Source organism: Podarcis liolepis, assembly GCF_965112155.1.
Source record: "Podarcis liolepis genome assembly, chromosome: 14".
Taxonomy (NCBI): domain Eukaryota; kingdom Metazoa; phylum Chordata; class Lepidosauria; order Squamata; family Lacertidae; genus Podarcis; species Podarcis liolepis.
Window position 1 is genome coordinate 11933199 of NC_139569.1, and position 14448 is coordinate 11947646.

General features: G+C 43.5%; 1 protein-coding gene across 3 annotated transcripts in view; it reads right to left on the reverse strand.

Annotated features, from left to right (window-relative positions):
- BAIAP2L1 (BAR/IMD domain containing adaptor protein 2 like 1) overlaps window positions 1–7566 on the reverse strand; it is a 68614-nt gene extending 61048 nt beyond the window's left edge. For 2 of the 3 annotated variants that reach the window (XM_083474363.1, XM_083474362.1), the window contains exon 1: window positions 6593–7566. In XM_083474363.1, the coding sequence (XP_083330489.1) occupies window positions 6593–6643 (51 nt within the window). In that variant the 5' untranslated portion in view covers window positions 6644–7566. The remainder of the gene's footprint in view (window positions 1–6592) is intronic. The other variant, XM_083474364.1, reaches the window with a different exon arrangement.
- Between the last annotated feature and the right edge of the window lie 6882 nt (window positions 7567–14448).

A 14448-nucleotide genomic window follows, 5' to 3' on the forward strand; every position in this document is an offset into this window, starting at 1 on the left:
ACCTTTTTTTTAAAAAAAAGAACATTTCCTCCTTGGAAAAGTGATTCAAATGTTTGATAATGGCATACACAGTAGGTAGACTACATGTATATGTATTTGAGATACATAATTTACTTTACATGTCACATGGCATATACATTTTTGCCAAATCAATTGCTCTATTAACCCACTGTTAACTTTAACTTCTTAGTTGCCCCTTACAACTCTTTGCCTTCCCATTTAGCCACACTATATTTAGTTTTTAGAGAGCTGGTTTTATGCTGATGCTAGAGAAGTAGACGTGCATAGTAGCTAATGTAACAAACACTGAATCAACAGAAGTTGGTCCAATAGATGGTATCATCTTGCATGCTTTATTGCCATGAAATAAACACTGTGCCAAATAATTCTGTCCTCTAAAACTTCTTTTCTGTAGGAGCTTTTTCTGTAGGGGTTTTGGGTGCCCTGCCCCCATCACAAGACTAAAAGATCCATGGATATATGGTGAGAAGCTCTACGTGCAAAGAAACTGAAAAGCTACATTTTATTTAATATTACAGAAGGCATTTATTATTCCACTCTTTTATCCCAGGATATTTTATCCCAGTTTGAAAACCTCACTGACTTGTGGCCAATGAATGCACACAACGTACAGTGTGGGCTGTTGCGCTGTTCTTATTCTCCTCAGTGGATAGACTTGGAACTACAGTGGTACCTCGGGTTAAGTACTTAATTCGTTCCGGAGGTCCGTACTTAACCTGAAACTGTTCTTAACCTGAAGTACCACTTTAGCTAATGGGGCCTCCTGCTGCTGTCTATTTCTGGGTTAGCGGAAGCACTATTTCTGGGTTAGCGGAGTCTGCAACCTGAAGTGTATGTAACCTGAGGTACCACTGTACAGTAATTTCCCCATTCTTTCAGTAGGTGGCTTTAGTTTCATGCTACTTGACTTTTCTAGATTTGTACAGTCCTATTATAATAACAACTAGAAAGGCCTGGGTTACTGCATCTCATCTTTCCACTCAGCTCGTATTTGCATTCGGATCTAACTTTGTGGAAAAACGGGAATTTGCATAACCTATAGTGGAAGATATGGGGGGGGGGGCGGAAATGGTCTGGGTGTGGAATTTTGACTTCAGCACAAATAGATGGCCTTGATGATAAGTTTTACTTCTCTGCACATTTGCAAAGGGCTTAATACATTGGATATATTGCCACTCAGATATTTTGGGCAAAGTATAGTCTGTGTCAGATATTTGTGGTGTTCTATGAGCCTCAAAATCCATCTAAAACTATTTATCTTCTCAGAATTTTAGCATGTTGTCCAAGGGAAGTTGTAATCTTATGTAAATATATCACAGGAGGTCTGAAGCCTGGATTAGTTAAGTAAAATGCATAGTCCAAGATGTACTTGCCTCAGAAACAACACAATTTCTGACTACTGCAATATCTAGGATTGTTATGTGCACTCAAGAAATGTGAGTCTTATTAAGCAACTTGGGGGTTGCTTAATAGCTTAGGCTAATTTTACATAAGGACCATTTGCTGGATCAGACCAATGGCTTATTTAGTCCAGTATATGGTCTCACAGTGGATAACCAAATGCACAAGTGAAGTCTGCAACAGCATTCTCTAGCTCATGGTCAGGCTTGTTAACCTGGATCTACACTAAGAAACAGCCAAAATGGGGATTGCCAGTCTGATGCCTGTAGGCACCATGGAAGGCCCTCCTAGAAAGAAATGTATGAAGCAAAATGTGTGGGTCCCTTCCTAAGTGATTTCTGTTAAATGAATAGGTCTAGCTTCTCCTACCTATCAGTGTTTTTAGTCAATGAATGAAATCAGAACTGTGCTTCCTAGAAGTTATTTTCTGCAAATACTACTATACAATAAGTGTGGGTGGATATTAAAGAATCTTCTTCTCAAATGGCAGATGCAAGATATGAAAACTTTGCAGAAAGGATTAGGTATGGTAGCTGATTTTTGTTGTCGTTTAGTCGACTCTTCGTGACCCTATGGACCAGAGCACATCTGGCACTCCTGTCTTCCGCTCCCTCCCGCAGTTTGGTCAAACTCATGTTAGTAGCTTCGAGAACATTGTCCAACCATCTCATCCTCTGTCGTCCCCTTCTCCTTGTGCCCTCCATCTTTCCCAGCATCAGGGTCTTTTCCAGGGAGTCTTCTCTTCTCATGAGGTGGCCAAAGTATTGGAGCCTCAGCTTCAGGATCTGTCCTTCCAGTGAGCACTCAGGGCTGATTTCCTTCCGAATGGAGAGGTCTGATCTTCTTGCAGTCCATGGGACTCTCAAGAGTCTCCTCCAGCACCATAATTCAAAAGCATCAATTCTTTGGCGATCAGCCTTCTTTATGGTCCAGCTCTCACTTCCATACTGGGAAAACCATAGCTTTAACTAAACGGACCTTTGTCGGCAAGGTGATGTCTCTGCTTTTAAGATGCTATCTAGGTTTGTCATTGCTTTTCTCCCAAGAAGCAGGCGTCTTTTAATTTCGTGACTGCTGTCAACATCTGCAGTGATCATGGAGCCTAAGAAGGCATCTATAAAAAAATTCTTATATACAGAGCCAGCCCATCCACTTGGTGAGGAGAAGCAGGCAGGCAGGATGGATGGAGGAGTTAGGAGGTTTCTAACTGTGATTATGACAGTGAGGAGGTGATGAAGTTTTAATTAGAACAGTAAGAAGGAATAACTGGGGTGCACAAAACACAAGGAAAGGAAGTTGCTGGGACTAGAGTAGCCACAAGATTCACACTGAAATGTATGCTGTAACTCAAAACCTTAAAAATAATATTTAGCAGAATCAGTCATTCAAGTTTATTTTGGGAACAAGCTAGAAGGTGCAGCATAGACTTTAAAAGAATGCTGAAGTTTATTAAAACCAGCGATGAAATAATCCAGTGCTGGAACAAGGTGCATGAAATCTGGTTATATAAAACAATTGCATCTGCTGAAATAAAATTAAAAGATTTCTTTTTGCATTACCTACTTGTGGATTACCCTACAATTTTTTGATGTGGCCATATGCTCACATAAGCATGCATTCCATAGTAGGTTAACAATTCAGACATACCTCAGCATTATTAAAAGCTTTTATCATGGAAAAAGAAATGACTTTACAATGGCAGATATGCAAAAACCCCAACTATAGGTTTAAAATAGCACATACCAAAATATTTTGGATTTTTGCTAAACCAGGACAGAATTAGAAATCATTGGGTGGTTAAAGTATTTTACAAATGTATGAGGTATACAACTAATGCATGCAACTAACTTTCCAAATTGATCAGACACTTTAAAATCATACAGAAAATTTGTATAATAAATAGATTACTCATTTCAAGAGCTTTCAAACAGCATTTTTCAGGGCTGTTTCAATGTTCTTTATATTGAGGGAATGCAGAGGTGGGTGATCCCTACCTAATGTATTTCTGAGAAAAGAAAAGAAATGTTCTGAAAAGTTCAATAGAAAAGGCTGTATTTATTATCCTGCATATACTATCCAATCAGGATGTCTGTTTCACACAATGTTGGAATCATCATCATCATTATTAATTCAAGAGGCAGTTCTGCATGTGAAGCATCAGCACCTTTTATTTAAAAACTGGATAAACCTTCCAAGTCCACAAAGGGGTCCATACTAAATGGCAGGGTTATCACTCTAATATACAGTGGTACCTCAGTTTACAAGCTTAATCCGTTCCAGAAGTCCGTTCTTAAACCAAAACCATTCTTAAACCAAGGTGCACTTTCCCTAATGAGGCCTCCCGCTGCCGATGCCCTTCCACCATTCGGATTCCGTTCTTAGACCAAGGTAAAGTTCCCAACCAAGACACTATTTCCGGTTTTGTGGAGTTTGTAAACCAAATCGTTCTTAAACTGGTACCACTGTACCTGCATTCATGTTTTCCTCATTTAAGCCTTATTCAGTCTGCTGGACAGCTTGGATTCCCAAACAAATATATCTGAGCCAGGGTCCTCCACAGAATTGCATCAAGAATCTACCTACAACACTGCAATTTGAACTTGAAGGTACAATATCCACACAACCTTGTACTAGGATCCTCCTGAGATTGGCCCAAGCACTCCTACCATTATCGACCCTGGAATCCTCTCTGTAAAACCCCAAAAAGCCCAGCTTCTTTTTTGGGCAATACTCTCACCGGGCCTTGAATTGTAAGCACCAGCAATGCCTTACACCAAACAGGTACCTGACAGAATAGCACCCATTTTATTGGAAGGTACTCTAATGTGGAAAGTTACCTACAGATGGTCAACTGCATTCTAAGAGCTGCAGGCCCATACTGATACATCTAACAGGAACATCTGTCAGAATTCCCCCCTTTACCTCTGCTATATTGAGGTGAACTTGTCAGTGAGGGCACATTAGTCTTTGCCCTCTCAAATACATTACTCCAGAAAGTACCTCAACTTTGTTACCTATTCTGAACAGATTGGGAATATGGATGCTTTGAAACCCACAGGGGAAATTCTTTGTATCCTTCTTTAAACAATCCAGTAAAACTGCCAAACCTTATTGGGCACCCAGCAATCAAAAAATGGATTGGAAGCCACCTTCACCCCAAAGGCAGCATTAACACCAAGCATTTGATCCTTACTATACACAAGGGCTAGCCAATATGGTGCCAGATGTTGTTGGACTACAACTATTATCATCAGTAACAAATGGCTATGCTACTAGCTAGGGTTGATGGGAGCTGCTGTGCTGTCCAACAATACAGTATCTAGGGGCCACTGGGCTACTCCTGGATTACATTAATGAGTACCTAACTTGCATTATGTGATCTTGAGTATATGCCTTTCTACTCAGCCTGAATCTGCAATAATTTCCACTCTTGAAGGTCTACATATAATCACTACCATGGATTAGAAAAACCCCACCCCTATCTACAAACATACATCAAATCCACCTTTTTACAAGCTTGTTACTGGGTTTCAGGATCATAACAGACATTTGATTCAGTAGCCACAGGGAAAGCACTTCCACAGCCCACACAAGCCCTGTTACATATAAGCACACCTGCCATCCCTTGCCAGCCCTTTCTACATGAAAACATGTTAAGCAATGTATTTGAAAGGAATCAACTTGCATAGCACAGGAGGGGCTGAAGTTCAATCCTTGGCGTAACTACCTGAAAAGATCCTAGGGCTAGAGTCACTGTCTGAGACCTCAGACAGCCAAGGTCAGTCAGACTAGACAGAAAGGAATAGTTCATATAAGGCTTGCTCTTCACTCTGAATGAGTGGCTTCAATTCTCAAGCAAGCTGCTATCATGGAAAAAGAAGGGCAATGCCTTTGGGAGTGGAACCGTAGTGTTTATATTACTATTACTATTATTATTTATTAAAGATTTTATTGGTTTACAAAAGCACACGCCTTGTCTCTTTTTTCAGGTTGTAGTGTTTTGCAAGGGAATGGTCCAGGGTCCAGTCAGTGGAATCTCCATTTAAATGAATCTGATAGGTGTTAGGAAAAAGCATGGGGAAGGAGGGCCTTAGCTCAGTGGCGTCACATCTGCTTTGCCCCTGGTTCAATCCCTGGCATCTCCCAGCAAGGATGGGGAGATGCCTGACTGAAACCCTGGAAGAGCTGCTGCCAGTCAGACTAAGACACCAAACGTCCACCTTGTACCTGCATTTGTACACATGGAAAGCTCAGATGGGTATGGAAATTACATGTATTCTAGCCCTCCAAGGGTGTTGCTAGGGAGCACCCCCTCCCTCTATTAAGCACTCAGGAGTATGTACCTGACCTTGGAGAACCAGAAAGGCACCATGAAAGGCTCTGTGTGCTCTCTTGTGTGTTTATAGGCAATAGGGCAGGTGTGGCACACTCATAAAGGAGTGGCAAACCTCACCTGCGTAGCTGCCAAGGCAAACCTTAACTCCTCACCTGCGTAGCAGCCAAGGCAAACCTCACATCCGCTCCCACCCTGAAACATCAACCCCCCCCCCACAGCCGCCCCATTACAACAGCGCATAGCTGTGCAATGACACTCAGAAGACGGGCCCCACCGTGTTCGCTGGGCTTTACTCCCTGGTTAAGTTTGCACAGGACCGAATCTGTCTCCAAATTCCCACTGCGAAAGCTACCTGAGTAACCCTGGGCCGGTCACAAACACACACTCTCTCGTTGTCAGGTTGGTCTACCTCACAGGGTTCTTGTGAGGAGGAATAGCCCTGAACACTGAAGGAAATAATAATTCAAGAAGAGACAGTGTGGCATTCGTGGTTAAGGGTGTCAGACCAAGACCTGGGAGACCTGGGTTCAAATCCCCTCAGCTCACAGGGGCGTCCTGGGGGAGGGTGGCAGTCACAGCCTGTCAGCCTTACCTACCTCGCAGGGTTGTTGTGGGGATAACAAGGGGAGAAGGGGAACCATTGCGCCCCACCTTGAGCTCCTTGGATGGGGCAGAAACATGCCATAAGCAAATACGACGAAGAAGTTCGACTAATGATCACGAGTATTTATTTCCCCTCATGATAATGAGTATTTCTCTCCCCCTTTTTCTTCCCATGTGTCTGGGTCTGCCGCCCTCCCAGAAGCCGCTCGACTTTCCCTCGCCTCAACTTACTTTATAGGTGCTTTCCGTCAACTTATTCACCTCTTCTGGGTCCCGAGACATGATGGAGGTGCTGCTGCTGCTGCTGCTGCTGCTTGGAGCGGGAAGGAAGAAGAGGCAAGAAGGGGCAACTGCGGCTGAGGCGGCCGAGACAACTTTCCCTCAGGACGACGACGGCTTTTTCCCTTCCCCTGAGGCGCCTTTTTTTCCAACCGGGAAAGGACAAGAACTCCCTCGGAGATAGAAAGAGAGAAACAAAACTCCCCTCGGAGCCGCCTTCCCCTTCCACGCAGCTGAGGTGAACCGGCGGGGACGGCGGCGCTGGCTGCCGTGGCGCCCTCGTCCTCCTTCTCCTCCTCCTCCTCTTTCTCAAACTGTCAAACTCGTGGAACCGGCCAGCTCAGCGGCTCAGCCCTTTCGAGAGGCGGCCCCGGCGGCGGCGGCGGCGGGGCGGAGTCGGGCGAGGTGGGGCCCTCTCGGCCTGACGCGGCAGCCGCAAGGCGGGCCCGGCCGAGCGGCGAGGCGGAGGAAGGTCGCCGAGGTTGCCCGGCCGCTTCTAGCTCCGCCGCCTCTTTACCTGAGCTGCGGGGGGAGCAGGAGGCCTATAAGCTGCTTCAGGCCGCCTCCGCCTCCTTCCTCTCACCGAGAAAATCTTCGTTATTATTAATATTAAAAGTTTTGATGTGAAGAGGGAGAAGGGCGGCCGTTTTATTCTGCCGCAACACGCGCACCGCCAAAAAGAAAGAAGAGAGATAAAGGAGGGCTTAGTAAGGTCTACTTAGAATTAAACCCCACTGCGTTCCGTTGCGCTTACTCTCAGGTAAAAGTCCCTGACGGGGTTGTAATAGCAGCCCCTACAGCGCGATTCTGTTAGTCTGTTGCAGGAAAAAAAGTGGTGGTTTGTGGATTTATTTATTTTTTACCACTGATTATATAGGATTTCAAACTTGTTTGTCTGTTTATTGTTTTCTTCTCCAGTCTCCCCACCACCACTTTTTCTGGCTCCCCTCCCCTTTTATATTCTTTTTTAATATTTTTCTTGTCTCATGACACTTCTTATGGGGGGTATACATGTAATTGTTTGGATTTCATTATGTTATGATTTGGTTGAAATCCTACTCTACACTACCCCCCCCCCATATAAATCACTTTGTACAACTTTTGCTTTTAAAATTATAAAAGTGGCATGGCAACTTATTTCCCAAGGTACAGGAAAATAAAGGTAGCGGAGTTGGCCTGTGAAAACAAATACATCCGAATACCTTTATTAGACCAAACAAAAATGTCGCAAAACAGTTGACTGGCTTTTGCTGAACTCTTTATCAAGTTGGGTGGGAAAGGGGAGGGAGGGAATAAGTTGGCTGAAGATGAACCAGATACAGACTGCATGATTCACCATTAGCCAGCCTTTTCCTCCCCCTGCCCTGTTTGCCACCTGCATTCTGCAATCCTGTGTACACTTACCTGGGAGTAAGCCCTATTGAACTCAGTAGGACTTACTTCTGAGTAAACACGTATGGCTTCCTCTGTTAAGGCTGCAGTATACACAAGTTGCATTTAAAGCACTCTTATGCCACCTGAACAGTCACACGCAATCCTGGGAAATTGTAGCTTTTGTGAAATTCAGCACCCTTAACAAACTACAGTTTCCAGGATTCTTGGGGTGGGAGGAGCCACAACCATTCGAGTTCTTTAAATGTATGATGGGTGAGTCAACAAGCATCAGATTAGCTGTAACAGATTTATTTTGGCAGGTGCTTTCATCGGTTAGAGCTCAGTTATGCAGGTACATAAAGTACTATTAGCACTTAATTTATAGCATGGTCGATCATGGTGCAAAAGGCATCAAGTCTGTTGACATTTCTATACAAAGCTCAAATGTTTACAGATTCCAGAGTGGTGACCACTGCAAAAGTTTGTAACAGCAAACACAAAAAGCACATTAAAGGACAACAATTTTGTGGCTGCAGAAGTTTTTAGGGGCCAGAGCTTGCTTTAAAAGTTCCCTGGGAATTTATGCCACGACAAATCAGTTGCAGTGCAATTCTGTACTCATTTGCTCAGAAGTTAATCCCACTAAGTTCAATGGAGCTTATTTCTGGGTAAACATATTCAGCACTGCAGTAATGCACACTTTCCTTGGGAGTAAGCCCCCTTGAATATGCTGTGTAACCTACTTCATAGTCAGTGTGCATAGGGTTCTGCTGAAAGTCTTCAAAATGCCATAATACACTTCTCGTGTTTGTTTGAGGTAATCTTATGAACTGAAAGCATCCCTCAGAAAAGGTGCTTGCAGAATCTTGGGTCCTGCTCAGACTTGCTTTATGGTTTGCTGCCAAAAGTGAGGGGGAAAGCAACGATTACTGCTGCTAAAGGCAGATTCATGTTGTACTCTACATGGCAACTTGAATTTGCCTCTAGGTTGCAAATGGGAAAATGGGTGGTTGCTTTACTTGTTTATGCTCCTTGTTTAGGAATATCACCAGTCAATGGGTGGGTCATAGGTATGGATGAGCCATTACAGCCTGAGTGAGAATTTCAGGCCTGGGGGCTGAATGTAGCCCTCCTGTCATCTCTATCTGGCCCTCAGGACTCTGTCCAAACCCCTCCCCCTCCTCAAGCTGCACTACTAACTGGTCCTGATCCCTGCTCACCTGTATCTCATGTGGATTATATTGCTTTCTATTAGCCTCAAGCTCAGTGAGCCCTTGATCACCAGTATCAGGTTCGGGGCCAAGCTCATCGAGCCCTTCAATGCCCTTGTAACCTCTGACTTGGCGTCCTAGTCACTGTTGAACCCGGACTGTGATACTTCTGCTTTTATTTAACTACAGTTCAGCATTTTGCCTGAACCCTAAACTATGATGAATGTTGACTTACGGTTTGTTTATACAAACCAGTTCCAAAACCCATGTCTTTGAGTTAAGTCATTACAAGCTGCAGCTAAGCAAAAGTGGAAACAAAACTTCTCCTGGCTGTGTAGGAAAGGGAACAAGTCAGCCCAAGGCTTACCCAAACTCATTTGTGTTATATTAAGCTATGGTTTACCATAGTTGTGACTCTATCTTCACCTGTGCTCTGTCACCAACATACCAGCAGCAGGAGGGCCAGAAACGTGGAGCGTAGAGGAATCCAGATCAATTTTAAGTCTCAGCTTGCTTACGTTGGACACTGAAACTCTACTAACAAGGTAAAATGTATAGATCTGGAGAGAGAGCAAGTTATGGCATTCTGGTGTTTTTCTTTCTAACAGAGTTTCAGAGATTCATTCATTTTATCAGTATGCTGCTTTTCCACACACACGAAATTGTGCTCAAAGCGGTTTACAACAAAGAAATGGGGATGCATTTCAAACAAGCACTACAAAAAACAATTTCATAATAACATAGCAAAACGATAACAATAGAAAATTTATAACATAGCAAAACAATAGTGAATATAATATACCAAAAAAGACCCACGTCCCAATACTATAAATATAACAAGATTACTTAAACATTGTGCCGTATCCAAGAGCAAGAATAACAAGGGGCCATCACAGTTTCATTTTAGTAGAAACATCCTCCCATGATGTTGCTCACAGCCCGTCTCCTGCAGCAGTTTATAAGGCTTCCAGTGGCAAAGGGTGGGGTAGCGGGAAACACCCACCCATGATGTGCAAGTATTTTATTTTCTCTATATACTTTTATCTTAATTTTTTTAAGCACTCAAAAACAAGCCTCTAGAGAAATTAGATGGGCATGATATTATACAGTAAAGGACAGAACTCTCCAATTATTCATCCACTGTAAGTGCCTTTATATTCCTGTTTCTTCTGTAAAGGTGGGCATGGGAATGAATGCATGTTCCCTAGTTCGGCTCCAAAGCTGGTCAAAAGTTTTATAGGTTTGTAGTCTAACATAGTGGTGCCCTCAGGGTCAGACATTCAGGGCCCCACTCAGCAGAATGGGCTACGGTGGTAGGAGAGACTGGCTTATCAAATTTCTGAAGCAAACAAAATGATGTAAGTGACTATCTGAAGAATCTTTCCATCAGGCTATTCAGTCCAGAGTCTAAAATGACCTAGCTGTGCTAGTGATCTAACACAGGCAGAGGGTGAATGTGTAGAATAATAGTACTTCCTTATAACTTACGGTACACTCTGTGGTCAATGTGTGCAGCTGACGTAAAAAATAAATAGTGTTGCTGCATTACACCAGTAAAGGGACTGACCCAATCACTCCATTTCTCCAGCATTCTGATTAAGCAGTACGTTGGCTGTTTGCCATAATACACATTGATTGATTGATTGATTGATTGATTGATTGAGCAAATGTATGAGACCTTAATGCTGGGGTTGCAGCACAGCAGCCATCTGATCCTTGTACAACAACATTGCCATGGGTCTTCCAGGAGCTGTGGCTTTCAAGTTCTGTCACTCTTTCCCTCAACCCTCCTCCTTTCTATGCAAGGGGAAATGTTCCACTAAGTCCTTGTCATGGATGGAGGAATTCTGCTGATTCCGCCTATCTTCACACTGAAGATAATTGATGAATGTTTTACTAGGCTGGAACAAGCCCGAAAGGTGCTCACATTACAGCTCCTGTCCTGAAGCTCATTCCTTTCGCTTTCTGGCTCACTGAGTTGTAAGAAAAAGTAGCACGCTGGTGCTCAATGACCTGTGTGCAGGAGTAGCTAGATGCCTTGTTGTAATATATGTTCTTGTGTGGTTACTGCCATAATGCCTGTACTCATGTGGCTGCAGGTGACTATGACCTGTGCACTATATGCAAGGTTACTATTATTCATTTTAATTTAACATTTAAAAGCCACCAAAGATGAGTCCGAGGAACTCTCAGGGCAGCTAACAACATAATATATAAAACCATGTTGTTTACCAATGCGCTTGAGAGCATGAGAAGCATTAGGGGAGCGTGGTAGCAGCACATTGGCCTTTTGCTCACTGTCCCACACGTGGAAGAACAGGAATATTCACGGGCGGAAGTGACCAGCACCCATTTATGCATGGTTTGGCTTCGAGACACTAATAAAATAACTTCCGTCTTCACCTTCTAAAATGCTTTTTTGTTTCCCTGGTTCCTGCAGTGAGTCATAAGGCACAAACAAGAAGTGGACTTAAGACTTTCACACCAGGGAGGAGGCTCAGGTTGATATCAGGTTTCAGGAACTGTAAAACTTGATTGTTTCAGTAGATTTGAAGGTGTTTATATCTTGCTATGTGAGCATTCTCCTGATCGTACACAACATGATATGGTGTGGGTGTATGCATTTTATAGCTTGTAGCTCAAGGCCACCACAATTGATAAATAGAGCACAGCATCTGGTATAGGTAAGACCACATGGACTCTACAAACTTTTAAAAATTGAATTTGTATTCAGTATTTCCTTTGAAGGGCTAAGAGCAGTTTAAGTATGGTTCTCAGGTAGTTTTCTATGTGGATGCTTTTTAAAACCAGACTTGCCCGGCATCCGCACTAGATCTGTATCATGTTCCTCCTTTTGGGACAAGTGACAACCATCTGCTTTTTCATTGTTTGCTTGAAAACTGGACCCCCTTACAAAGTTCTCTGGTCGATCGGAGCACAATTTGTATTCAGAATGAAGCAAAATAATCAACACTTGAAAGAAATCTCTACCGCTGAAAGCCCCACAAGTATAACTTCATAGAACTGAACAGATTACTATGGTAAAAGCAAAACACTTTAGGCAAACGGCTGTTTGATTATTGCCAGCTGATCCACTATGGGTGGTCCAGGAGGCACAGGTAATGAAACAATGCAAATAACCCTTTTCCTCATCTTTGGGGCCTTTTTATATATTCTTCTCTTCCACCAATGAGGCTCTTGCTACTTTTCCAATACAGTGGTACCTCGGGTTACAGACGCTTCAGGTTACAGACTCCACTAACCCAGAAATAGTACCTCGGGTTAAGAACTTTGCTTCAGGATGAAAACAGAAATTGCACAGCAGTGGCGTGTTGGCAGCAGGAGGCCCCATTAGCTAAAGTGGTGCTTCAGGTTAAGAACAGTTTCAGGTTAAGAACAGAACTCCAGAATTCAGGTTAAGAACGGACCTCCGGAACGAATTAAGTTCTTAACCTGAGGTATCACTGTACTACTTCAAAATGCAGCTTTTCTTGGTGGAGATTAATGGTACTTTTTAGAAAAAGTAACACTTAAAAAACGGGTGTATTTATTAACTAGTTTCCCCATTAATAAAAGGTCCAAATAGATGGAACAACCTTTAGCAAATAAGGCAATGCAATAGAGAACAACAAGGCAAGTGAGACAATGCAAGCAAAACAGTAAATTAGTTAATGAACTGGCCAGGCTCCAAAGAGCTACATTCAGCATGCTCAGGTATTTAGACACGCTCTGGGGGATTTTTGATGTTTTCACTTTGGCAAGCAGATTGCTATGCCGTATTACAAACTACTCATTGCCTTTTCTGGACAAAGTAGCTCAAGGGCCTTGTTCAGACAACAGGGTAGGTTGGTAGCCATCACTTTCAGGGAAGAGGTGGAAAAGGAGACAGTTGAAGGAAATGAGGAGGGATGGCAGGACAGGACATCACATGCATGTGCTCACACGCCCTAAGCAAGCAGGTCCTTAATAGCAGATTACTAAGTAACTGCGACTAACCCTTTATCACCCTCTGGGATTAGTGGTTGGGACTGCTAGGACAGAGAGCACGTTTTCCCCAATAAACAGTGGGGGCTGACAGTAAGACATGTTCTGTGAATGCAATTAATCTGGTCTTGGTTCTGGATGAATGCCACTCCAATTGGAACAGTTGCATCTTTTACTTCACACAAATGAGTCCCATGGCTAAATAGAAAAGTGGTGGTGGGTTGTTAGGTATGCACTTTCCCGCAGATTTGATTTTTCGTGTCTAGTTTTAAAAACCGAGGCTGTGATCATATTCATATCCATTTGGGAGTATAGATACTGACAACTGGGAAACACTGGCCTGCGAGCGCTCCAGTTGGAGAACAGCCTTTACCAAAGGTGTCATGGGCTTTGAAGACACTCAGACTAAGGACACAAGGGAGAAACATTCTAAGAGGAAGGCATGCTTGGCAAATCCACACTGTGATCATCTCCCACCTGGAAACCAATGTCTCCACTGTGGAAGGACGTGTGGATCCAGAATTGGCCTCCACAGTCACTTACGGACTCATTGTTAAAACCGTGTTTATGGAAGACAATCTTACTCGGTTACAAGTGATCGCCAAAGAAAGCATTGAATTCACTGGTGCTTTCTCCCAGGTAAAATGCATAGGATCATAGAATTGTAGAGTTGGAAAGGACCTCCAGAGTCATCTGGTTCAACTCCCTGCAATGCAGAAATCCTGCCCGCAACTGTCCCTGGGTGGGCTCGAACCACTAACCTCCTGGTTAACAGCCAGACACACGGACCCATTGTGCCAACTTGGAAGGGTAACTTAGGATCACTTATTTCAAAAGGTCTACTCTGAGTAGGGCTTAGTTGCATACAACCCATAGGGACCAGTACACTGGACAATTTTGCTTCCTTTCCAATGTTGCTGTTTTCTGCTTCACTCTGCCTTGGCGTGGCCCAGCCTTTCTCAACCTGTGGGTCCTCAGATGTTGTTGAGCTACAACTCCCATCACTCCTAGCTAGCAAGGCCAGAGCTCACGGATGATGGAGTTGTAGTCCAACAACATCTGGGGACCCACAGGTTGAGAACCGCTGGGCTGGCCCATCCTCACAAAAAGCGAAGCAGCAAGCAAGAATGAAGTGGCCATGATGAATAGGGAGAAGTCAGGTCTCATAGTTACCGAACAGACAGGGCCGTTAGTTTTCATCAGGAAAAAAATGAAATGTCTATGTTTGGTAGGCAGAGT